The sequence below is a fragment of the Oncorhynchus mykiss genome, chromosome 8, assembly GCF_057628025.1.
Source record: "Oncorhynchus mykiss isolate SJ-2025 chromosome 8, ASM5762802v1, whole genome shotgun sequence".
Classification (NCBI taxonomy): domain Eukaryota; kingdom Metazoa; phylum Chordata; class Actinopteri; order Salmoniformes; family Salmonidae; genus Oncorhynchus; species Oncorhynchus mykiss.
The window spans coordinates 78,376,490-78,402,500 of record NC_143029.1 but is presented as its reverse complement, the minus strand read 5'-3'; the positions used below and the strand labels follow the sequence as shown (position 1 = coordinate 78,402,500).

At 45.0% G+C, this 26,011-nt stretch overlaps 1 protein-coding gene and 1 long non-coding RNA gene across 6 annotated transcripts in view; both read right to left on the bottom strand.

Annotated features, from left to right (window-relative positions):
• The window catches only part of LOC110530656 (ephrin type-A receptor 3), a 200,992-nt gene extending 175,886 nt beyond the window's left edge, over nucleotides 1-25,106 (bottom strand). The window contains exon 1 of one of the 5 annotated variants that reach the window (XM_036986284.2): nucleotides 24,588-25,106. In XM_036986284.2, the coding sequence (XP_036842179.2) occupies nucleotides 24,588-24,696 (109 nt within the window). In that variant the 5' untranslated portion in view covers nucleotides 24,697-25,106. The remainder of the gene's footprint in view (nucleotides 1-24,587) is intronic. The other 4 variants (XM_036986283.2, XM_036986291.2, XM_036986293.2 and 1 more) reach the window with 4 other exon arrangements.
• On the bottom strand, nucleotides 3,739-5,528 carry LOC149982136 (uncharacterized). Its single transcript, XR_016482648.1, has 2 exons — nucleotides 5,368-5,528; nucleotides 3,739-5,253 (listed from the first exon to the last, which is right to left on the bottom strand). It is a non-coding gene; the product is annotated as an uncharacterized LOC149982136 (long non-coding RNA).
• Nucleotides 25,107-26,011: the final 905 nt, after the last annotated feature.

The following is a 26,011-nucleotide window of genomic DNA, read 5'->3' as shown; positions in this document are numbered from 1 at the left end:
CGATCGAACATCTCTGGAGAGACCTGAAAATGGCTGTACAGCAACGCTCCCCATCCAACCTTACAGAGCTTGAGAGTATCTGCAGAGAAAAATGGGAGAAACTTCCCAAATACAGGTGTGCCAAGCTTGTAGCGTCATACCCAAGAAGACGCGAGGATGTAATCTCTGCCAGGTGCTTCAATCTCTGCCAGGTGCTTCAACAAAGTCCTGAGTAAAGGGTCTGAATACTTGTGTTTGAATTTATTTTCTGACCGATGAATACTACATTTGGATTGGTTTGGGGCTCAAAAGCTCCAATAAGTCGCTAGTGGTCATCCAATGTGATGCAACAATAACAATAGTGTGCTGCTAGCCTGCCTGAGAACCTCGTTATTCACTGGTATTCATTGAATAGTGCACAATATGCGACGTGTTTTCCGTCAGTGGGGAGGCGGAGCCACAGAGTATATTGATCTGAACGGTCTAGTTTTAGAACATCTCATGTTGTTGGCTGGAGTATTCAAGATTCAACATGTCAAAACCTAAGCCAAAGTCTAGGCAATGAGACCGATACATTTTGCTAACATTCTGCCAAGCAGAGAACTAGCTAGCTATTTTGCTGACATAGCTAGCCTGGCTTACTGATATTTAGTTTTAAAAACTGTGACCCTGTTTCTGGGCCATGTATTTCATGAAACTTGTTTGCTACAAGTGGCAATTTCATTTCAAAGTTTCATCATGGAATTGTAGAGGCACCGTTACCATGGAAACGTTCTCAACTGCACGCCTAGTGTTCTGCCCAATTTTTAGTCAGCTGTTGTAAACAAAACATTCTGAAACTAGCAAATTGTATCACCTCTCTTCTCATGTCAACTGTTCATTATTTGACATCTAAACTCTAGAAAATATCAGTCATGACAGGAATAAATCAACATCAACTCCTGGCAAGCCTGTATTTCCAACCGCACCATTGTCGAGTATTGGAGCAGAATACGATCGGTAAGCAAAGACAACGCTTTAGCTACCTAACAACAAAGTAGACATTTTATAATGATAAACTGTTTAGGAAAATGCACTACCCAAGATGTACTTTGAGTATTGATGACACACTATCTCAATATTAGCCTACTGCACACATATTACTGTTATTCCCCAATTGAGCTGTATGGTTGAGATATAGACAGACCTAGCCCAAAAGATGCACATGTATTGAGTGTATAAAATGAACATGACATTATACTGAATGATTGGAAACATTAATTCTGCCTAATAACCTCCTTATCCAATGAGGGAAACAAATACTTACTCCGTGCATCCTAAACTGAATGTTTTTACACTGGAAATATAAGACTGATGTTCATCGAATGTAATTCTGTCATAGTTGTCAAATGGTAAAATCGTATGACAGATTAGGATTGATGGAGCATGTTTGATACTTTGTCTATCTAGGTCAGGGACGGTCAATTCCAGTCCTCGGGGCTGAAGTGGTCACTCTTTTTCCCTATCCCTAGCAAACACAGCTGAAAAACTAATTGTAAACGGAAGATCATGATTAGTTGATTATTGGAGTCAGATCTAGATAAGGGTTGGCCTATTCCAGTCCTCGGGGCCTGATTGGTGTCACACTTTTTCCCCAGCCAACTCGCCTGACCCAATAATCAACTTATAATGGTATTCATTTTAGAATGCAATTACTTTAATCAAGTGTGATTAGTGGGGGAAAGTGTGACACCAATTAAGCCCCAGAGGACAGTAGTTGCCCATCCCTGATCTAGGTCTACATCTGAACTGGTGTCCTTCCAGAATCACTTATGTACACGGTTTGCTTTCTCTCCTCCAGTCTAAGGATGGAGCCCTACTGGTAGCACTTGCCTACAACCTTTGTAACCATTGTCCAGCCATGGGGTAACGGCCGGTGTTGGTGGAAGAAGGTGAGGACCAATGCGCAGCGTGGTAAGTGTCCATATTTTTTATAAAGAAATTGAACACTGAACAAAAACAACAAAGTGAACGAATGAAACCGAAACACTTCTGTCTGGTGCAGAATACAAACACTCAACAGAAAATAATCACCCACAAATCAAGGCTGAAAACAGGCTACCTAAGTATGGTTCTCAATCAGGGACAACGGTTGACAGCTGTCTCTGATTGAGAACCATACCAGGCCAAACACAGACATACCAAATCATAGAAAAACGAACATAGACAACCCACCCAACTCATACTAAAACAAAGACATAACAAAATAACTAAGGTCAGAACGTGACACTTGGAGAACGCGTAGGGCAACAAGATGTAATTGTTCGTTGTCCTCTCGATTGTGAAAAATGTAAATTTCTTACAACTCATAAAAATATAATATATGTTATGGCTGTTATATTTCAACACTTCAGTTCTGCACTGATAGTAATGAAATTATATAGAATCATATTTTGTCATTATTTTGTCTTTCAGCTAAAGGAGACTACAATAACAAGTCTCAAAAGTGAAGTATCCACACATTGAAAACTGCAAAGGAATACACCTACATCCCAGAACTTCAGAGAGCAGTGTTGAGAAGACTGGGCTCTCAGTAGGGCCTAGCAGAATGATCCAGAGATCCGATGACCAAAATCTCCATGGAGTGCCACCAACAACTGAGCTGCTACAACTTCGAGGAGACGTCACCATGCAGCACAGGATGCAGTTAGCAGCACACCTTTGAGCTGAGAAGGACTGGAGCATTCCCTGTTGTCAGACTTGGTGCTTCCTGGAAAGTGTGAAGACCTAGAGACAACTCAGGATTGTTTTTGAAAGAGGTGGGCCTACAATCAAACATATAAATAAGGGAAGTTTGTGTGGGAAACAAACTTGTGTGAGAAACAGTACTTGTGCATTTACAGTGGGGAGTACAAGTATTTGATAAACTGCTGATTTTGCAGATTTTCCTAGTGGTTTTGCAGGGTAGCCTAGTGGTTAGAGCGTTGGACTAGTAACCGGAAGGTTGCAAGTTCAAACCCCCGAGCTGACAAGGTACAAATCTGTCGTTCTGCCCCTGAACAGCAGGCAGTTAACCCACTCTTCCTAGGCCGTCATTGAAAATAAGAATTTGTTCTTAACTGACTTGCCTAGTAAAATAAAAAATACAAAAATTACAAAGCATGTAGATGTCTGTAATTTTTATCATAGACGTACACTTCAACTGTGAGAGACGGAATCTAAAACAAAACTCCAGAAAATCACATTGTATGATTTTTAAGTAATTAATTTGCATTTTATTGCATGACATAAGTATTTGATACATCAGAAAAGCAGAACTTAATATTTGGTACAGAAACCTTTGTTTGCAATTACAGAGATCATGTTTCCTGTAGTTCTTGACCAGGTTTGCACACACTGCAGATCCTTCAGGTTTCGGGGCTGTCGCTGGGCAATACGGACTTTCAGCTCCCTCCAAAGATGTTCTATTGGGTTCAGGTCTGGAGACTGGCTAGGCCACTGCAGGACCTTGAGATGCTTCTTACGGAGCCACTCCTCAGTTGCCCTGGCTGTGTGTTTTGGGTCGTTGTCATGCTGGAAGACCCAGCCACGACCCATCTTCAATGCTCTTACTGAGGGAAGAAGGTTGTTTGCCAAAATCTCGCGATACATGGCCCCATCCATCCTCCCCTCAATACGGTGCAGTCGTACTGTCCCCTTTGCAGAAAAGCATTCCCAAAGAATGATGTTTCCACCTCCATGCTTCACGGTTGGGATGATGTTCTTGGGGTTGTACTCATCTTTCTTCTTCCTCCAAACACAGCGAGTAGAGTTTAGACCAAAAAGCTCTATTTTTGTCTCATCAGACCACATGACCTTCTCCCATTCCTCCTCTGGATCATCCAGATGGTCATTGGCAAACTTCAGACGGGCCTGGACATGCGCTGGCTTGAGCAGGGGGACCTTGCGTGCGCTGCAGGATTTAATCCATGGCGGCATAGTGTGTTACTAATGGTTTTCTTTGAGACTGTGGTCCCAGCTCTCTTCAGGTCATTTATCAGGTCCTGCCGTGTAGTTCTGGGCTGATCCCTCACCTACCTCATGATCATTGATGCCCCACGAGGTGAGATCTTGCATGGAGCCCCAGACCGAGGGTGATTGACCGTCATCTTGAACTTCTTCCATTAATTAATCTTCCTAATAATTGCACCAACAGTTGTTGCCTTCTCACCAAGCTGCTTGCCTATTGACCTGTAGCCCATCCCAGCCTTGTGCAGGTCTACAATTGTATCCCTGATGTCCTTACACAGCTCTCTGGTCTTGGCCATTGTGGAGAGGTTGGAGTCTGTTTGATTGAGTGTGTGGACAGGTGTCTTTTATACAGGTAACGAGTTCAAACAGGTGCAGTTAATACGGTGGAGAACAGGAGGGCTTCTTAAAGAAAAAGCCCTAATTCCTACTGGTTGGTAGGTGATCAAATACTTATGTCATGCAATAAAATGCAAATGAATTACTTAAATCATACAATGTGATTTTCTGGATTTCTGTTTTAGATTCGGTCTCTCACAGTGTACCTATGATAAAAATTACAGACCTCTACATGCTTTATAAGTAGGAAAACCTGCAAAATCGGCAGTGTATCAAATACTTGTTCTCCTCACTGTATCTAGCATATAGTCATCATTGTACTTTTGGAATGGCTTTAAGAAGGATATACTAAACTGTTATTTTCCTGGATATCTACGCTCTTGACGGTTTACACTTCAAATGAGCAGACCTACAGGTGGATAGATATCAAGAAAGACGGATGGACTACCCTAGTGTAAATGCAGTACAAAACAAGCCGGTCCGATTAGATGATCAGGTCAAGTAAAGTTTTATTAGGTAGATAAACAAGAATACAAGGTAGTGTAAGGGAAACAATGTGGTGAACTGGTAAAGTATTGAACTGATTTCACCCAGACCAAGGAAAAACTCACAAAACTACTTAAAGATTTTACCATATTTTCTTAATTTAGAAATTAAGAATCAAGTATGGTGTAGTCATGGAAGTCATGGAAGTGTCATCTTGTTATGGTAACATACTTGGTAAAAAATACATGGAATTTTGCAGTGGTGAAATGGCAGCAGTTGTGTGTTGTAAGGTGCAGGAGTCTCCCTGCAATTCAGGCAGGTGCACCATTGAGGTTGTCTTGGATTTCTGGAGACCCTGGGATAGCTCTCCGGTACACCATGATGTAAAAAAATCACTCCAGGTAGAAGGGAAGCGGACAGCTCCAGCATCTCCCCTTCAATGGACAGCGCTCGCAATTTAGTCTGTAATGATAATAAAAAAGCAACATGAAATGACAGAATGTGGCCAAATGTGTGATATGTTTGTAATATTGTGAAACGGGTAAACAGTACCACAGGTGAAAGATTTTTACTAACCTTCTTGTCGGCCAGCCTCTCCTTTCAGTCGGGCGGCCTCTCCTTTCAGTCGGCCGGCCTCTCCTTTCAGTCGGGCAGCCCTTTCAAGGTCTTGCTGTCCGTTTCTTTCTGCAGTCCTGCCTGTGCCCCTGGACGGTCTGTGGCTCTTCGACGCTGGAATCCTACAGAAAAAACATGTACACAACACAGTTATCAGGATTGCTCACTACATGGTTTTGGTTTTATGTATAAACCATAATGATTTTCATGCAGAAGAGTTGAGTATAACACTTCTACAATCATGCACATCTTCATAGCCATGGCTCTCGAGAATCAAGCGGCCATAACAGTAATGTTATTAGTTCGCTAGTATAGGAATCAGAGAAGGGCAAAGGACTTGCCAAAGCAAAGGTTATTTTCCATGATTGCAGAGCTATGATAGTCAAAATTAATATTTTACACTGCTTTTTTACGTAAGTGTGATAGCTAATGTACTAAAGCTATCATCATATTGCTATCTCGTACCAAGCAGGGGAATTCCCAGTAGCTAAGCTTTTAGCTAGCAGCCATGTAACGTTAGCTAGCTAAATTAGATAGCTAGCTACCTTTCTAGCTGACAGCGTGGATATTTTTTATTACAATATAAAAATGAGAATAAAAGCCGGTGTATAACATTTTGAGTACCTGTTCTGAAGACAGTGTTGCTAAAATGGAATTGAGTTATCATCAATCTTGTCCATAACTGTAATTGCATCGGCATCCACAGCCTCACATTTCCCGACTCCGTTGGGTTGTCACTACCACAGCCACAAAGTCTCCGAGCGGATGTTGATGCCACGTCATCCCAGCGGCGACTTGCAATGAGAGCTGGGGTTTCTGGCATATCATGTTCAAATGTAGAAGAAATACAGCATTCTTGACAGAGGGGTCTCTATAAACACCTGTACACACATTGTCACGCATTGCAGGTTTAAACATTTGAACCTGGGACCGATACAACATCCTCTATGCACTTCCTTATGAACACAGAGGCAGTGTATATGTTGATACTATTCCCAGGGGTGGCTGAATGGTGCTGCCTCGGGAAGTCTCTCTCTCTTTTCTCTGTAATCCTTTGCTTCGGCTGGGCAGAGAGGAGCTCTGATCTACCTGCCAAGAATCAAATGGACCTGCCAAATGCCAGACTGCACAATAAGATCAGCATACACATAAGCAGATACAGACACACACATGCACACACACTGAATACCCTGCCAGTGCCACAGAATGAGGAGAGCAACAAATAAATACAATAATGACACACACACATTCTCTTTAATACACACAGACTCACACACACAAACTGAAACAGGCCTACCTCAAGCCTGGTCTCATAGACTGGATGTAACATAGTAAACGTTTCAAGATAGAAGGCTCCGTCTTTTCCTGGTTGCTAAAATTTGAATTGTTCACCTAATTTCAGTTTATGTCACAAAACAAGAAAGTACAGTGTAGAGAGTCATTGTACCATCTAAACTGCTGTGAAATATATTTTACATAACCAAAAATATCTGAGACTGAGCACTGATGGAGGGATTGTGAGTTCCTGGTGTAACTTGGGCAGTTGTTGTTGCCATCCTGTGCCTGTCCAGCGGGTGTGATGCTCGGATGTACCGAACCTTTGCAGGTGTTGTTACACATGGTCTGCCACTGCTAGGACAATAATATGTCCTGTCTCCCTGTAGTGCTGTCGTTGGCGTCTCACAGTACGGACATTGCAATGTATTGCCCTGGCGACATCTGCAGTCCTCATGTCTCCTTGCAGCATGCCTAAGGCATGTTCACACAGATGAGCACGTATCTTTCTTTTGGTGTTTTACAGAGTCAGTAGAAAGGCCTTTTTAGTGTCCTAAGTTTTCATAACTGTGACCTTAATTACCTGCCGTCTGTAAGCTGTTAGTGTCTTAACGACCATTCCACAGGTGCATATTCATTAATTGTTTATGGTTCATTGAACAAGCATGGGAAACAGTGTCTAAACCGTTTACAATGAAGATCTGTGAAGTTATTTTGATTTTTACGAATTATCTTTGAAAGACAGGGTCCTGGAAAAGGGACGTTTCTTTTTTGCTGAGTTTCCTCAGCATGTTAAGTAACCCTTCCCCTAACTTTATCCCTTTATCCTAACTCTTAACCTTAACGTTAACCTTAACACCTAGCCTAGCTAACATTAGCCACCTAGCTAACATTAGCATTTGCCATCTAGCTAACGTTAGCCACAACAAATTTGAATTTGTAACATATCATACGTATTACAAATTCGTAACGTATTGCAAATTCGTAACATATTGTATGAATTGCAATTAGTAACATATCATACAAAATAGTTGATGAACATCCACAAATTATTTTTTTTATTTTTATTTTTTTTATTTCACCTTTATTTAACCAGGTAGGCTAGTTGAGAACAAGTTCTCATTTGCAACTGCGACCTGGCCAAGATAAAGCATTGCAGTATGAGCAGACAACACAGAGTTACACATGGAGTAAACAATTAACAAGTCAATAACACAGTAGAAAACAAAGGGGGAGTCTATATACAATGTGTGCAAAAGGCATGAGGTAGGCGAATAATTACAATTTTGCAGATTAACACTGGAGTGATAAATGATCAGATGGTCATGTACAGGTAGAGATATTGGTGTGCAAAAGAGCAGAAAAATAAATAAATAAAAACAGTATGGGGATGAGGTAGGTGAAAATGGGTGGGCTATTTACCAATAGACTATGTACAGCTGCAGCGATCGGTTAGCTGCTCAGATAGCTGATGTTTGAAGTTGGTGAGGGAGATAAAAGTCTCCAACTTCAGCGATTTTTGCAATTCGTTCCAGTCACAGGCAGCAGAGTACTGGAACGAAAGGCGGCCAAATGAGGTGTTGGCTTTAGGGATGATTAGTGAGATACACCTGCTGGAGCGCGTGCTACGGATGGGTGTTGCCATCGTGACCAGTGAGCTGAGATAAGGCGGAGCTTTACCTAGCATGGACTTGTAGATGACCTGGAGCCAGTGGGTCTGGCGACGAATATGTAGCGAGGGCCAGCCGACTAGCGCATACAAGTCGCAGTGGTGGGTGGTATAAGGTGCTTTAGTGACAAAACGGATGGCACTGTGATAGACTGCATCCAGTTTGCTGAGTAGAGTGTTGGAAGCCATTTTGTAGATGACATCGCCGAAGTCGAGGATCGGTAGGATAGTCAGTTTTACTAGGGTAAGCTTGGCGGCGTGAGTGAAGGAGGCTTTGTTGCGGAATAGAAAGCCGACTCTTGATTTGATTTTCGATTGGAGATGTTTGATATGAGTCTGGAAGGAGAGTTTGCAGTCTAGCCAGACACCTAGGTACTTATAGATGTCCACATATTCTAGGTCGGAACCATCCAGGGTGGTGATGCTAGGCGGGCATGCGGGTGCAGGCAGCGATCGGTTGAAAAGCATGCATTTGGTTTTACTAGCGTTTAAGAGCAGTCGGAGGCCACGGAAGGAGTGTTGTATGGCATTGAAGCTTGTTTGGAGGTTAGATAGCACAGTGTCCAATGACGGGCCGAAAGTATATAGAATGGTGTCGTCTGCGTAGAGGTGGATCAGGGAATCGCCCGCAGCAAGAGCAACATCATTGATGTATACAGAGAAAAGAGTCGGCCTGAGAATTGAACCCTGTGGCACCCCCATAGAGACTGCCAGAGGACCGGACAGCATGCCCTCCGATTTGACACACTGAACTCTGTCTGCAAAGTAATTGGTGAACCAGGCAAGGCAGTCATCCGAAAAACCGAGGCTACTGAGTCTGCCGATAAGAATATGGTGATTGACAGAGTCGAAAGCCTTGGCAAGGTCGATGAAGACGGCTGCACAGTACTGTCTTTTATCGATGGCGGTTATGATATCGTTTAGCACTTTGAGTGTGACTGAGGTGCACCCGTGACCGGCTCGGAAACCAGATTGCACAGCGGAGAAGGTACAGTGGGATTCGAGATGGTCAGTGACCTGTTTGTTGACTTGGCTTTCGAAGACCTTAGATAGGCAGGGCAGGATGGATATAGGTCTGTAACAGTTTGGGTCCAGGGTGTCTCCCCCTTTGAAGAGGGGGATGACTGCGGCAGCTTTCCAATCCTTGGAGATCTCAGACGATATGAAAGAGAGGTTGAACAGGCTGGTAATAGGGGTTGCGACAATGGTGGCGGATAGTTTCAGAAATAGAGGGTCCAGATTGTCAAGCCCAGCTGATTTGTACGGGTCCAGGTTTTGCAGCTCTTTCAGAACATCTGCTATCTGGATTTGGGTAAAGGAGAACCTGGAGAGGCTTGGGCGAGGAGCAGCGGGGGGGGCGGGGCTGTTGGCCGAGGTTGAAGTAGCCAGGCGGAAGGCATGGCCAGCCGTTGAGAAATGCTCATTGAAGTTTTCGATAATCATGGATTTATCGGTGGTGACCGTGTTACCTAGCCTCAGTGCAGTGGGCAGCTGGGAGGAGGAAATTAATACATAACAAACGTAACATATTATTCTAATTTGAGCTTAACGGATTTTCATTTACTATGTTATGTCTACACCTGAGTCCAGGTTGCTACACCAGATACCACATAGCAGAGACTGCTCAATAAGCCCATCACACAAAAAGAGTATATCATGAGTGACCACACACACACACACACACACACACACACACACACACACACACACACACACACACACACACACACACACAGTGGTCTCGTCTCACAGACCTTCCCTTCCTTTCTCTAGTTAAACGAGTGAAAGCACAGTTGAACAGGGGAATGTGTTGTCAGGGTAACGCATTGAGAAGGGAGGGAAGAGTGAAGAAAGAGAGGAGAGAAGGAAGGAGGGATTGAGGAGGGCTGCAGAGCTTCGAACATTAGGATCTAACTTGCGTCATGCTGGGGCTCCTCTCATCTTCTCCTCTCTTCTCTTCTATAGCGTACCCAAACCAGTGTAAAGGATGCAATATTGCGAGCTACAGTAATGCAAACTTCTTTTGGACAAAGTGCCCTCTGTCTATTTGATGCGTAGCGGGTGTTTTTCTCCCAAATGAAATATTTGTCAAAAACAGTCACCCACAGGGTTGATATTGTGTAGTAAGTGTCTCTACGTCCCTTAGCTCTCCTAGAGATGTCAGTCACTGTAGTAAATTAGTCCACCATCTTGTTAGGATCCTTGCCTCTCCTCTTCTCTTTAGCATGTAGTGGCAGCATACAGTGACTTCTAAACAACTTCTAAACAAGACTGCTAAATACCTGTCTACAAGGACTCCCTGGATTGACCCTTTTTGCACTAACTCTCTTGCACTGACTCTATGCACACACACTGTACTCTACCCACACACTCACACATACCAAAACTGACACCCCAACACACACACACACACACACACACACACATAACATGCACTCAAATGCATACTGACGCCACACACACACACTTTTACTTACTTAGCTAGCTAATACAGCTAATTTAGCCTACTCTACCACCTGACTCAATGCCTGCTGGCTATGGATATCCAACCCTTCAACTCTTCCAAGTCAAGGTAAACTTTTGGTTTTAGTCCAAGCTCACGGTCAGCGTTCCAATTCATCCCAAAGTTGTCCGATGGGGTTGAGGTCAGGGCTCTGTGCATGCCAGTCAAGTTCTTCCACACCGATCTCAACCATCCATTTCTGTATGGACCTCACTTTGTACACGGGGCAGTGTCATGATGAAACAAGAAAGTGCCTTCCCAAAACTGCACAGAACGTCTAGAATGTCATTGTATGATGTAGCTTTAAGATTTATCTTTACTGGAACTAAGGGGCCTAGCCCGAACCATGAAAAACAGCCTCAGACCATTATTGATTCTACACCAAAATGTACAGTTGGCACTATGCATCCGGGCATGTAGTGTTCTCCTGGCATCCACCAAACCCAGATTCTCCGTCGGACTGCCAGGTAGTGAAGCGTGATTCACACCTCCAGAGAATGCATTTCCACAGCTCCGGAGTCCAATGGCGGCAAGCTTTACACCACTCGCTCCAGCCGACACTTGGCGTTGCGCATGGTGATCTTAGCCTTGTGTGTGGCTGCTCGGCCATGGAAATCCATTTCATGACGCTCCCGATGAACAGTTCTTGTTCTGACACTGCTTCCAGAGACAGTTTGGAACTCGGTAGTGAGTGTTGCAACTGCCCTACTCACTTCAGCACTCAGCGGTCCCGTTCTGTGAGCTTGTTTGGCCTACCACTTCACGGCTGAGACGTTGTTGCTCCTAGATGTTTCCACTTCACAATAACAGCACTTACAGTTGACCGGGGCAGCTCTAGCAGGGCATACATTTGACGAACTGACTTGTTGGAAAGGTGGCATCCTATGACGGTGCCACATTGAAAGTCACTGAGTTCTTCAGTAAGGCCATTGTAATGCCAATGTTTGTCTAACCTGCCCGTTAGACTGAGGCCGATACCCGGATGTGAGGCTAACAGTGACCTTGAGCTTCTCCAAGAAGGCCTTCCATACTCGGGATGTGAAATCGGGGCCACAGTCCGAGACGATGTCCTCCAGAAGGCCATAATGTCGGTAGACCTGCTGGAAGAGTGCCTCAGCAACCTGAAGAGCAGTGGGAAGACCAGGAAGAGGGATTAATCGACATGACTCGGATAATCTATCCACTACCTTCTGAAACCATCAGAAGGGAGAAGATCAGTAACAAAGTCAATGGATAGATGGGACCAAGGTTGTTGAGGCACAGGAAGCGGCAGGCTCTTCCCTGCAGAAGCATTCCGGGGGGACTTGGTTTAAGCACACACAGGGAACAGGAGTTGACATACCGCATAACATCCTGCACCAAGGTGGGCCACCAGTATTTCTCAGTGATGGAATGGATGGTGCGAGAAATACCTGGATGTCCAACGACGACAGCAGTGTGCCCAGGTCAGCACCCGATCCCTTATCCCTGTGGGAACATAGATGTGTGTGCCCAGGTCAGCAGCCAATCCCTTTTCCCTGTGGGAACGTAGATGTGTGTTGCCAGGTCAGCAGCCAATTCTTATTCCTGTGGGAACGTAGATGTGTGTGCCCAGGTCAGCAGCCAATCCTTATTCCTGTGGGAACATATATGCATGCGGGAGGACAATTCCAGGGTACGGGCTCCCTCTCTAGAGCCTGGTGGATGTCCACATCTACGTCCCAAACCAATGGACCCACAACTCGGAAGAATGGGATTATCGGTGCCCTCTGGACAGGAGCCTCTCCCGAATCGTAGATATGGGACAGGGTATCGGCCTTGATGTTCTTAATACCTGGGCGATAGCTCAGCGTGAAGTTTAACCTGGCGAAGAAGAGGGCCCACCTGGCTTGGCGTGGATTCAGTCTCCTCGCTGTCCGTATGTACTCAAGGTTCCGATGGTTGGTGAGGATGATGAATGGTTCCTTGGCACTCACCAGCCAGTGTCTCCACTCCTCTAATGCCAACTTCACCGCCAAGAGCTCCCAATCGCCGACGTCGTAATTCCTCTCTGCAGGGGACAGTTTCCTTGGAGAAGAAAGCACAAGGATACCATTTTAGTGGGTCTCTCTGTCTTTGTGACAAAACTGCCCCCACACCCACATCCGATGCTTCTACCTCAAGCACAAAAGGTAGCGTGGGCTCTGGGTGTTTAGCAAGGGGGCGGAGGTGAAACACCCCTTGAGGAGACGAAAGGCCTCGTCGGCTGCTGGAGACCAAACCAACCTACGAGTCCCACCCTTGAGGAGGGAGGTGAGAGGGGAACCGACGGCGCTGAAGTTAAAAGGTAAAAGTTGGCAAACCCCTTGATGGTGGTTGGGACTGGCCATGACCTTATTGCATCTACCTTCTTGTCCTCCATCCTCACTCCCTTAGGGCTGATTTGGTAGCCCAAGAAGGAGACCGCCCTCTGGTGGAATTGGCACTTCTCCGCCTTGACGAACAGGTGGTTAGCCAAGAGGCGTTCCAGGATTGCTCGAACGTGAGTGATGTGATCCTCCAGGTTGGTTGAGAAGATCAGGATGTCATCAATGTACACAATCACCTGACATCCAAGCATGTCCCTGAACACCTCGTTGACGAATACCTGGAACACAGACGGAGCATTGGCTAAGACAAAGAGCATAACCAAGTACTCGTAATGACCAGACATCGTGCTAAACGCCGTCTTCCACTCATCCCACTCCCGGAAGCGAATAAGTTGCTAGGCACTCTGCAGGTCCAGTTTGGTGAAGAACTGGGGCCTGCGGAGCTGCTCAATGGCTGATGGCACCAGCGGGAGAGGTTCCCAATACTTCATGGTGATGTCATTCAGTCACGGTAATCGATACAAGGGCGTAATCCTCCCTCCTTCTTGGCCACGAAGAAGAAACCAACTGACCCAGGGGACGTGGACCTGCGGATGAAACCCGGTTGGAGTGCCTCTTGAATGTAGTCCTCCATGGCCTGGGTCTCAGCCTCTGACAGAGGGTAGATGAGTCTGCGCAGTGGTGTAGCACCGGAAAAAAACGTAAATGGCATGGTCCCAGGGGCAATGAGGATGGAGACAGGTAGCGCGGGTCTTGGAGAATACCTCTCTTAGATCCTGAAATTCCTCCGGGATGTTAGGCTGGAGGGCAACCACAGGACTCTCAACCGACATGGAACCACAGGGGATAGGAAAGCAGGCCTTCCGGCATTCAGGTAACCAGTCGGTGATTCTCATACTCAACCATGAGATGGTAGGGTTATGGCGCTGAAGCCAAGGATGATCTTGTGAACTGGTGCACTGGTGATGAAGAAGGGGATGTTTTTCTGGTGATTGGGCTCCATGGTGAGTGGTTGGGTGATGCTTGTGATGGTTCCGGATCCTAGAGGCCGATTGTCAAGACCTTGAACCGGAAAAGGAGAGGAGAGTGGGTAGGTGGTAATATTGAGAGAGGAGGCAAGGGTCTGATCCATAATGTTCCCCGCGACGCCAGAATCCACTAAAGTTGTAGACACATGGCATGAGGGGGACAGTCAGCCAGAGTGATGGGAACTAAAAAGAGTAACAGGAAGAGCAGTAAATGGAATACTCACTTCTGGTCTAGGGGATGTAACATCACGTGACCGTCCCTCTGCTCTAATGGATCCCGGATTCTGAAGTAATGGACAACGCTGCCGCTTGTGCCCTCCCTGGCTACAGTACAGACAGAGCCCCAGTTGCATCCGTCTGCATCGTTCCTCTACGGGAAGGCGTGTGACCCCTACCTCCATGGGTTCAGGCTCTGATCCCGAACACTTGCCGAAGGAGGGAGAGAGGTGATGTAGATGCCGACGCTCCCAGAGGTTATCCAGACGGATGTCCATCACAATGAGTGCGTCCAGGGTGAGGTTGTCATCTCGGCAGGCCAGTTGCGCTTGGACCTCCTTGCGCAGACCTCTTCTAAATAACGTACTGAGCACCGGCTCATTCAATCCACTGGAAGCTGCTACAGTCCGTAAGGTAAGCACATGCTCAGCATCCGTCTGATTCCCCTGCTGGAGCTGAAGCAGATGCTCACCTCCCTCTCTGCCCTCCGCAGGATGATTGAAAATACATTTAAACATGTTACATTGAGCTGGTTGAATGGAATATAAATGTCAGTCATCCAATATGCTGTAATAGAAGAAAGGTCAAGCTCGGCCAAGCTCATTAAAAAAAAGACATCGTCCTCCCTAATCTTAAACGGCACCGACCGCCATTGATGCACACATACAGTACAAAGACACAATGCCGGCACAAACACACTGTCTGACGCACAGACAGTAAAGATATAGAAATAGAACTGTTCTTTCTTCAACGAGATAAAATATTTAATACATTCTTATAGCACATTCTTATAGCAATGTTTTTACAGTGTGCATGTGTGTGTCAGACTATCTATGGGGAACAAGCACTTACATTCTCTCAGACGGAATGTCTGGAAAACCAACAGAGTGCAGAGAAAGGTCAACTCAAGACAGACCCCAACGGAACCCTGACACACACACACACACACACACAAACTGTCTCAGAGCTATCACACAGACAGTGGTCACCGGAAGGTAAATTGGGCAAGAATAGTGAGTTGCGAACAGGCGGACGGCTACACAGTGGGAGTGGAGGATGCATGTGTCAAATAGGAGATAGTGGGAAAGAGACAGATGGATACCTATGGAGAATCCCAGTTTAAACCAGGACAGGTTGTCACCACTTCACATACTGATTGACTGACAGACTGACTGGCTGACTGAATGACTGACCGACTGACTGACTAACAGACTGACTGGCTGGCTGACCAACTGACCGACTGACTGACTGACTGGCTGACTCAGCGGCTGACCGACCAACTGACTGGCTGACTGATTGATTGACTGGCTGACTAGCAGCTCTAATGGCATAGCCACAGTCACAGACATGAACACCTTGAAATCATAATGAGCATGACTACCGGTTGAAAAAGGGAAGGGGGAGGAGAGGGAAGGAGAGAGTGAGAGAAGGGAGAAAAAGGAGAGAAAGAAGAGAGAGAAGGAGAATCAAAGATGTTTAAGGGGTAAACGAATGAGAGAGAGCCTGAGAGAGAAAGAAAGAAAGAAAGAAAGAAAGAAAGAAAGAAAGAAAGAAAGAAAGAAAGAGCAGGTGAAAGGGTAACCATTGATGAAAATGAGGGTGGGTGAAGAGGAGAGGGCATTGGCAATAAAAGTCTGAGCCTAAAATCCCATAGAAGCCAAACCAAATCAGTCCCACGGTGTTGGTTTTACAGTCCCAATACTACTGCCATTCAGACCCACAGCATTGGGCACCCTTCACACTACACACTACTGGAGGAAAGAAGAGAAAAATGGTGGGGGGTTGGAGGGATGGAGGAAAGTAGGCATCAAACAGGCCACTTCAATTAAGTCAAATAAAAGGCCAGCAATGAAGAAAGGGGCAAATGGAGAGAGACGGGAGGAATAGAAGTGGAGAAAAGAGAGTGCTAGAAAGAAGAAAAGTGCGGGTGGAAGAAGTGGACAAAGGAAAATAGAGGAGAAGAAGAGGGATATGGGGGTGGGAATTGAAGATGAGTGTGTTTGAACTGGTCATTCAAAGTCCGGGTAGCCATTTGATTAACTGTTCGGTAGTCTTATGGCTTTAAAGATCGGACCCTTTCTTTCAATTTTCGCTGAAAATTATATACCCAAATCTAACTGCCTGTAGCTCAAGACCTGAAGCAAGGATATGCATCATGTGAAATGTATGTAGGAGAATATAACACATTAGATCTCATAAAAGATAATACATAGAAAAAAACATGCGTTTTTTTAAATACATTTTTTTCATCATATTTGAAATGCAAGAGAAAGGCCACAATGTATTATTCAAGCTTAGGTGCAATATAGATTTTGATGGCAGTGGTTTATGTGCAAAGTGTCAGACTGATCCAATGAACCATTGTATTTCTGTTCTAAATGTTGTATCAAGTCTGCCCAAATGTGCCTACTTAGTTTATTATTACAATTTCAAGTTCATAATTGTGAACTCACCTCAAACAATAGCATGTTATTATTTCACTGTAATTTAAGCTTTCTGCCCATATCAGATATGTCGATGTCCTGGGAAATGTTCTTGTTAATTACAACTTCATGCTAATCACATTAGCGCATGTCAGCTCAACCGTCCCGCGGGGGGGGTCCGATCCCATAGAGGTTCAGAATCTTTTGCAACCAGTCACAATGCACAGCTGTAAAACTTTTTTGAGGATCGGAGGACCCATGCCAATACTTTTCAGTCTCCTGAAGGGCATTGTTGTTCCCTCTTCACAACTGTCTTGTTGTGTTTGGACCTTGGTGATGTGGACACCAAGGAACTTAAAGCTCTCTACCTGCTCCACTAAAGCTCTGTGAATGGGGACATGCTCTGCCCTCCCTTTCCTGTAGTCCACGATCAGTGCCTTTGTCTTGATCACGTTGAGGGAGAGGTTGTTGTAATGGCACCACACTGCCAGGTTTCTGACCTCCTCCCTATAAGCTGTGTCATCGTTGTCGGTGATCAGGCCTACCATCATCGTGTCGTCTGCAAACTTAATGATGGTGTTGGAGTCATGCCCGACCACAAAGTCATGGGTGAACAGGGAGTACAAGAAGGGACTAAGCATGCACCCCTGAGGGGCGCTCGTGTTGAGGGTCAGTGTGGCAGATGTGTTGTTGCCTACCCTTACCACCTGGGGGAGGCACATCAAGAATTTCAGGATCCAGTTGTAGAGGAAGGTGTATATTCCCAGGGTCCTTGGCTTAGTAATAAGCTTTGAGGGCACTATGGTGATGAATGCTGAGCTAAAGTCAATGAAAAGCATTATAACGTATGGGTTAATTTTGTCCAGCTGGGAAAGGGCAGTGTGGAGGGCAATAGAGATTGCGTCGTCTGTGGATCTGTTCGGGCGCTATGCGAATTGAAGTGGGTCTAGGGTTTCTGGGATGACGGTGTTGATGTGAGCCATGACCAGCCTTTCAAAGCACTTCATAGCTACAGATATTAGTGCTACGGGTCGGTAGTCATTTAGGCAGGTTACCTTGGTGTTCTTGGGCACAGGGACTATGGTGGTCTGCTTGAAGCATGTAGGTATTACAGACTCGGTCAGGGACAGGTTGAAAATGTCTGTGAAGACACTTGCCCGTTGGTCAGAGCATGCTCTGAGTGCACATCCTGGTAATCCATCTTGCCCTGCAGCCTTGTGAATTTTGACCTGTTTAAAGGTCTTACTCACATCTGCCATGGATAGCGTGATCACACAGTTGTCCGAAACAGTTTGTGCTCTCATGTACGCTAATGTGTTGCTTGCCTCCGAAGCAAGCATAGAAGTAATTTAGCTCGTCTGGTAGGCATGTGTCACTAGGTAGATTGTGGATGGGCTTCCCTTTGTAGTCCGTAATAGTTTGCCAGCCCTGCCACATCCGACAAGCATCAGAACCGGTGTAGTAGGATAACATTTTAAACCTGTCTTGACGCTTTGCCTGTTTGACGGTTCGTCGGAGGGCATAGCGGGATTTCTTATAAGCACTAGGGTTAGAGTCCCGCTCCTTGAAAGCAGCAGCTCTTAGAATCTGACATCTGACCACTTCCGTATTCAGCGAGTCACTGGTACTTCCTCCTTTAGCTTTTGCTTGTAAGCAGGAATCAGGACGATGGAATTATGGTCTGATTTGCCAAATGGAGGGCGGGTGAGAGCTTTGTACACATTTCTGTGTGTGGAGTAAAGTTGGTCTAGAGTTTTTTTTCCTCTGGTTGCACATGTGACATGCTGGTAGAAATTAGGTAAAACACATTTAAGTTTTACTGCATTAAAGTCCCCGGCCACTAGGAGTGCCGCCTCTGGATGAGCATTTTCTAGTTTGCTTATGGCCTTATACAGCTCGTATAGTGCGGTCTTAGTGCCAGCATCGGTTTGTGGTGATAAATAGACAGCAATGAAAAATATAGAGGAAAACACTCTTCGTAAATAGTATGGTCTACAGCTTATCATGAGGTACTCTACATCAGGCGAGAAAAAAACAATACTTTTTTATATTAGATTTCATGCACAAGCTGTTATTGACAAAAAGACACAGACCACCACCCCTCGTCTTACTGGATGTAGGTGTTCTGTCTTGTCGAAGGACGGAAAACCCAGCCAACTGTATATTATCCATGTCGTCGTTCTGCCACGACTCGGTGAAACATAAGATATTACAATTATGTCCGGTTGGTTGGATAGTCTTGAATGGAGCTCATCCAATTTATTCTACAATGATTGCACGTTGGCCAATAGGACATATGGTAGAGGTGGGTTACCCACACACCAACAAATTCTGACAAGGCTCCCGGATCTGCCTCCCCTCAATGGGTGTCTCCTCTTCATGAGAACGACAGGGTTTTGTGCCTGGTCCGGGAGCAGCAGTATATCCTTCACATCATCTTCGTCCATTTCGAGGTGAGTAATCGCTGTTCTGATATCCAGAAGCTCTTTTCGGTCATAAGAAATGGTAGCAGAAACATTATGTACAAAATGAGTTACAAACATCGCAGAAAAACCCCAACAAATTAACACAATTGGCTAGGAGCCCGTAAAATGGCAGCCATTCCCTCCGGCACCATTCTTATCACTTGCCATGGCAAGCAAGTTAGGAGATCAATGGAAGATGGAATTAAAATAATGGAATTAAAAATTGAATGAGAAAACAAAGAAACAACAGGTAGGCTGCTACCTAACACTTTGAATAGAGTTTTGTTGTAACTGCAGCCTATGTAGCCTCAATTAGCCAACCCAGCTAGGTAGCTAACTAGCTATGTTAACTAGCTAGCTTCTCTAACTAGCTAGTCAAAACAGGTACTATGTAATCCAAAAAGGTGATAAATAACCTAGCTTTGGCAGCTAGAAGTTAGTAACTAGTGCGAGTCAACTTGGTTGCTGCTGTCTCTCTCTCTCCTCATCACCCCACTCAGCCACATACAGTCACAAACACACAGCATGGTCCCTCCCCCGCCTGCTACTAGCACGTTCATTCCTCTCACCTTCAGTGCGTGCAATAACAGCTTCAGTGAATAACGTATAAAAGAAATCTGCTTCTTCCCTCACTTGGATTGGATCAGACTGGATCTGGACAGGCCCGGGTCTTTACAGGGCCGGATCTGGTTGTCATTGGGTCCGTTCAGACTGGGTCTCTATAAATATTATGGAGGAAAGCCCGGGGTCCATTTCGAAATGGGTCAAAGTTTTTGCACTCGGGAAGACCTCTAGTGAGAGGGGGTAAGACCGACAGAGGGGTGAGAGGGTGTACCAGACGAGGGAAACGGAGCAAAACGTCTAACAGTCAGGCCAGGGAAGCTGTGTGTGTGTGTGTGTGCGCGTGTGCGTGTGCGCGTGCGTGTGCGCGTGCGTGTGCACGTGCGTGTGTACGTGTGTGTGTGTGTGTGTGAGACCTGTAAGCTCTTTGCGGCTACATATCATTACCGCAGCCTTCCTGAAGCTCAAGGCTCCTAATAAACTGTAATACAGCTAATAGAGGGGCAGGTCAGTTGCAGTGGAGAGAGAGGAGGGAGAGAGACGGATGGAAAGAGAGACAGAGTGAGAGAAGGTTGGAAAGAGGGAAAATTAGTTGAGAGAGAAAGAAGAGAGGTATGGTAAAAATGAATGGGAGAGAGAGCTGGGAGAGAATGGGGGAATGAAACAGAGGAAGACATGGAAGAAGAAGATCGAGAATGAGGGTAGAATTAGGAAGATCAAGACAGAGTAAAACGAAGAGAGAAGATCAATGTCCTCATCTGTCCAAGGGCACGGTTGTTACAAGGAAGGGAGACCTGCCAATAACTACAACTATTACAGATTAAAGCAATTAAACCACAGACGACCTCTGCCCTCATGAATACGGTTTCCCAGGAACCTGAGGCGTGTGCGTGTGTGTACAAGTGTTTGTTTTACATATGCTTGCATCGGCACTAATAAGCATACTGGTGATTGCTTGTGGGAATGTGCGTGTGTGTGTGCATTCGCGTGTTCATGTGTGTTTGTATGTGTCTGGGGGGTATCATTTAAAACCAGTGAAGCACACTAAGCAGACTGGGAGTTCAAGCTAGCAGAACTAACCCATTAATCTATGTAGTGCAGGCCGTTTTGGTGCTTGGTCAAAGTTCAAATCATCCTGGTGTACATTCTTCTGGTGTTAAATGAAATATACAAACAGCATAACTAAGCATAATTAACGGTATGCTTCGTTAACACATGGGCCATATTCATTATTGCATACCATAGAAATGTTTTGGGCAACAGAAAACAAAAACAAGCATTTCTCATTGGACAAGTTCAGGTCGTCCCTCCCTGTTTGCTTCTGTTTGGTTCCTAGTGAATTTGACCCTGAAATCATAGTCACCAGGGCCACGTTCAGCAGCTAAATGTTGTTGAATGCTGCAGACAGAAACACCATGAACAGAGACAATGTGGTTTCTTATTGCACATGTCAGAGAGGCATGTTTGTTCTACATAGTATATTTCTATCTGAATATTTCCAAAACGTTGTGTACTGCTCAACCGGCCCATGGAGCGCCCTGTGTGAGTCTCCCCTCAGGGCTGGGAGTGACAGTGACTTGAAGCACCATCTGCTGTTTGACATGGTCACTACACCTGCCTCCTCTCTCTCTCTCTCTCTCTCTCTCTCTCTCTCTCTCTCTCTCTCTCTCTCTCTCTCTCTCTCTCTCTCAAAATTTCAGGGGCTTTATTGACAATGTGAAACATATGTTTACATTACCAAAGCGAGTGAAATAGATACTAAACAATAAAAAATGAACAGTAAACATTATACACAGTTCATTATACACAAATGTCATATTATGTCTAGGGAAAAGGGATAGGGGGATACCTAGTCAGTTGTACAACTGAATGCATTCAACTGAAATGCGTCTTCTGCACTTAACCCAACACCTCTGAATCAGAGAGGTGCGGGGGCCTGCCATAATTGACATCCCCATCTTCGGGTGCCCGGGGAACAGTGGGTTGCTCATGGGCAGAATTACATATTTTTACCTTGTCAGCTCGGGGATTCGATCCAGCAACCTTTCGGTTACTGGCCCAATGCTGTAGTGCTGTAATGATGTGCAAATAGTTAAAGAACAAAAGGGAAAATAAATAAACATAAATATATTTTAGGTCTCTCTGTCACTCTCAATGTAGTGGCCTGGAGGATTTCCCCTCAGTCCAAATCAAACCACTAATCACATGTCATCACATTCATATTCACCTCTATTAGCCTCAGCAGGAGCTTACAATAACAAGAACACATATTCAGAACTACACACACACACACAGAGCAATTGCTCAGTGAGCAATCACAGCACGAGAGCCAAGAATGATAGAGAGAGAAAAATAACAAGGGTGAGAAGAGAGAGAGAGAGAGAGAGAGAGAGAGAGAGAGAGAGAGTTTTATTTGCCGCAAGGAAAGACAAAACAGAAAGTACTTTGGCTCTGAAAACAGGTTTCATTGGATTACACTGCCTACAGAAAGCAGCACACACACACACACACACACACACACACACACACACACACACACTCACACACTCACAAACTTGGAGTTGCAAATTAGACCACTAGTCGGAGGATGAGAGGGTGACAGCAGGATACTGACATCAACGGACTGTCAGTGTTGCTTCACCTACGGCCTATGACCTGCCTTCTCCCTTCAGTCTTGGAATCATCAAGATATACAGGACAGAACAACACACACACACACACACACACACACACACACACACACACACACACACACACACACACACACAAACAAACATTTATCTAAATCAGGGGTGGGCAATTCCAGTCCTCGAGGGCCTGATTGGTGTCACAGTTTTGCCCCCAGCTAACATGCCTGACTCTTCAGTTTCTAATGCAATTTGATTAATTAGCTGTGTTTGCTAGGGATGGAGAAAGTGTGACACCAATCAGGCCGTCGAGGACTGTAGTTTCCCACCCCTGATCTAAATCAGCAAGGGTTTCCTTCGCTTCCAGTAGGTTTCATCATGCGTATAAGTCATTTGATGAATTTTTAAACACTGTGTTGTCTTTTCTCATGCTGTGTCTTTTGTTTCCGGTGCCTGCTGCCTTCCTATCCCCTGAGTGGGACTGTACAGTATGAACTACACAGTGTGTGTGTGTGTGTGTGTGTGTGTGTGTGTGTGTGTGTGTGACATACAATCAAAGACACAACACAACACAACTGATATTCTCTTTCACTTCACTGCAACGACACTGTTCAACCAACAAGCTCTCACAGCAGAATTAGACTTTCATCCACATTATGGGTTAAGGTTAGGTACTCATTCCGAATGGTTACGTTAAGGGTTGAGGTTTGGGATACGGTTATAACCTCAAATAAACATCCAGTGTGCACGACTGGGATCGAACACGCATTCTGTTCCAGAGTCATGGGATCCATGGGATTACACACACAGGGTTAACATTTGGGATGGGGTTAAAGCCCCAAATTCATATGAAAGCAGCTGACACAAGAGGCATCACTGGCCACCAGGGTGGATGTGTGTGTGTGTGTGTGTGTGTGTGTGTGTGTGTGTGTGTGTGTGTGTGTGTGTGTGTGCTTGTGTGTGCTTGTGTGTGTGTGTGTGTGTGTGTGTGTGTGTGTGTGTGTGTGTGTGTGTGTGTGTGTGTGTGTGTGTGTGTGTGTGTGTGTGTGAGTGCTTGTCAATAGGACGTATAGCTCCGCACGTCCAATACGAAAGCTTTGTTCTAATACCCTACGGAGTACCGGCTGCTCCAGTCACAGACATGCCACTAAACGGGAGAAAGGAAGGCTCGGGAAGTGCTTCGAAACTCAGAACTTTCACAAAAATTAATTCACTACGAATATTAGTCAGATTATGTCATAACACAGTTGTAAGAAAGTATCAAGCAACTGGACAGTCAACTCATAACTGATTAGTAATAACTGCACACATAACGCATGAACATCATTACATGATCAAACCACAGAGTGATCAAATATGTCTCAAAGACAGTGCTTATAGAATTTACCCATATGACAATCTCTTCAAACCCTGTGCTTGCGGATCTACATTTAAGTAGTTAGGAGGGGAGTAGTTACTCAGCAAATGGTCCGCTCTAATTTTGAGCTGAGTAGGCATATCAATGTTAATACAATAACGAAGAGAGAGCCCCAGCAGCAATGTGTGACAAATCTACTGTAATTGCTAGCTTAGTCCTGATTTGAAACACTGCTGTAGCGTAGACCAGTAGCCCTTACTTGAAAATAATGTGCCATCATTATCAGGCCTAATATCAGTATTATTATTATCAAACCCATACAAGTTGAATATGTCTTAAAGGTCAAATGTGTCTTCAACCATTGCCCAATACAAGAAAAGCTATAAGTTGTGCTTCTGAAGTTAAATTATTTATTTATTTCTCCTGCGCATACCATGTTGCCTCCACATATATCTCCAAAGCATTGCCTCAATGCTATACACATTTAATGTCGTGTTTCATGAAGAATCTACAGTTTCCCATGCTTCTACACCGCTTTCCGTGCCCTAGCTGACATTATGCATGATTCATACCGACCACACCGTCAGTGAACTTAACGAAGCGACTCTATACCGTTACGTCCACGGTGGACTAACGGGGGCTCCCGCCTTCCACCTACTGTACACCGCAACAACCCCCTAGGTTCAAATCACCGAGTCAAAACCTAAAAAATCGTTAAGCACTCTCTTACCTTCATTATCCGGGTAATTCCGTAAGCCTTTACATGGCGCAAACGCGTGAAAAAGAAAGGGGGAGAAAATGAAAAGGGATGGATAGATCCCAGGGAAGACTCGTGCCATTTTTCAGGCTGCGCCTTGCGCTCGCTGCATCCCTGTTTCGTGTAGAGTTGGTGAGCGAGCCCTCGTGAATGAGCGGAGTAGAGGAAAGAAGGAAAAGAGAGAGAAAGCGAGAGAGAGACAGAGAGAGAGAGAGAGAGAAGGGAAAGAGGAGGAGACGAGAATGAGGGTCCAGCGCGAACCACGCGCTGTCAACCACGGGCGAGCCCTGAGTGGTGTCGAAGTGCGAGAACCCGGGCAGTCGTGACACACACACAAACTATTCAAAGGGCTCACGCAGGACTGAGATCTTCATCACTGAATTTCCAATTTGCGTAAAGATGACCATTACTCCTGTTTCTGAATCCAACTGAAAATGTATGGCTGAAAGTTAATTATATGGGGCGATGGTTTTACCATGGAATATCTGGGACTAACAGCCCCTATATAGCCTTGGTGTCTTATACTGTTGATTGGACTATTAACGCTTTTTTATGACCATTAGAGACTCGATGCATAGCCTAGCCTAGCAGTAGCGGTGCGTGGATAAAATCACTGGAGAAGCCGTATTACAACCTATGTGTCGATTATTCCGTTGTTTGCTCTATGAACTGTTATGTCATGTGCGGCCGTGATATATTGGACTAAAGGCAGAGACAATAAGAAGACATTGTGGAATAATACATTCAACCAAACCTTTGTTTTTTTTATCACAAAACCGGATAGCGACCTCTATCCAGTCAAGTCCGGCAATGCATATTGCATGTACAGCAATAGTTACATGACCTACAGCATGGTCAAGCAAGTTCGTTTCCGACATTTCGGACAACTAAATAACTATTGATTTAGAACCACAGAGAGATACCGCAAGTAGCAAAGAAAGTTGCCTCCAATATTATAGCACCATTTCAACTTCAACATTTCAATAATGATCAAATCACCTCTGCTTAGTCTAATACAGTGACAACTAAAATGTACCAAAAACGGTTTAGTCCAATCAACATAATTCAAATATGATGTGACTGTCCATGGTTCTGATTTGTGTGTATGTGTAAGTGTGTGTGCATGCACGTTGTGCAAGTAGAAAAAACATGTTGACTCACGCTACTTGTAGAGAAACACCAATTCATTCCTCCTCTTTCATGTTGCTGAAACGGTCTATCACTCTGTCATACAGTACACCTTTTATTTGTCTTTGTCCTAGGCTACATGGCTAAAATACTTGATTGCCTAACTTCCATTCATGGGCAATGTTAGCTAGTTAACATTAGCCTTCATCTAACTACATATGAAACTTCCATCCTCTCAGGCCGGGGACACAACAGTGTATGAATTAATG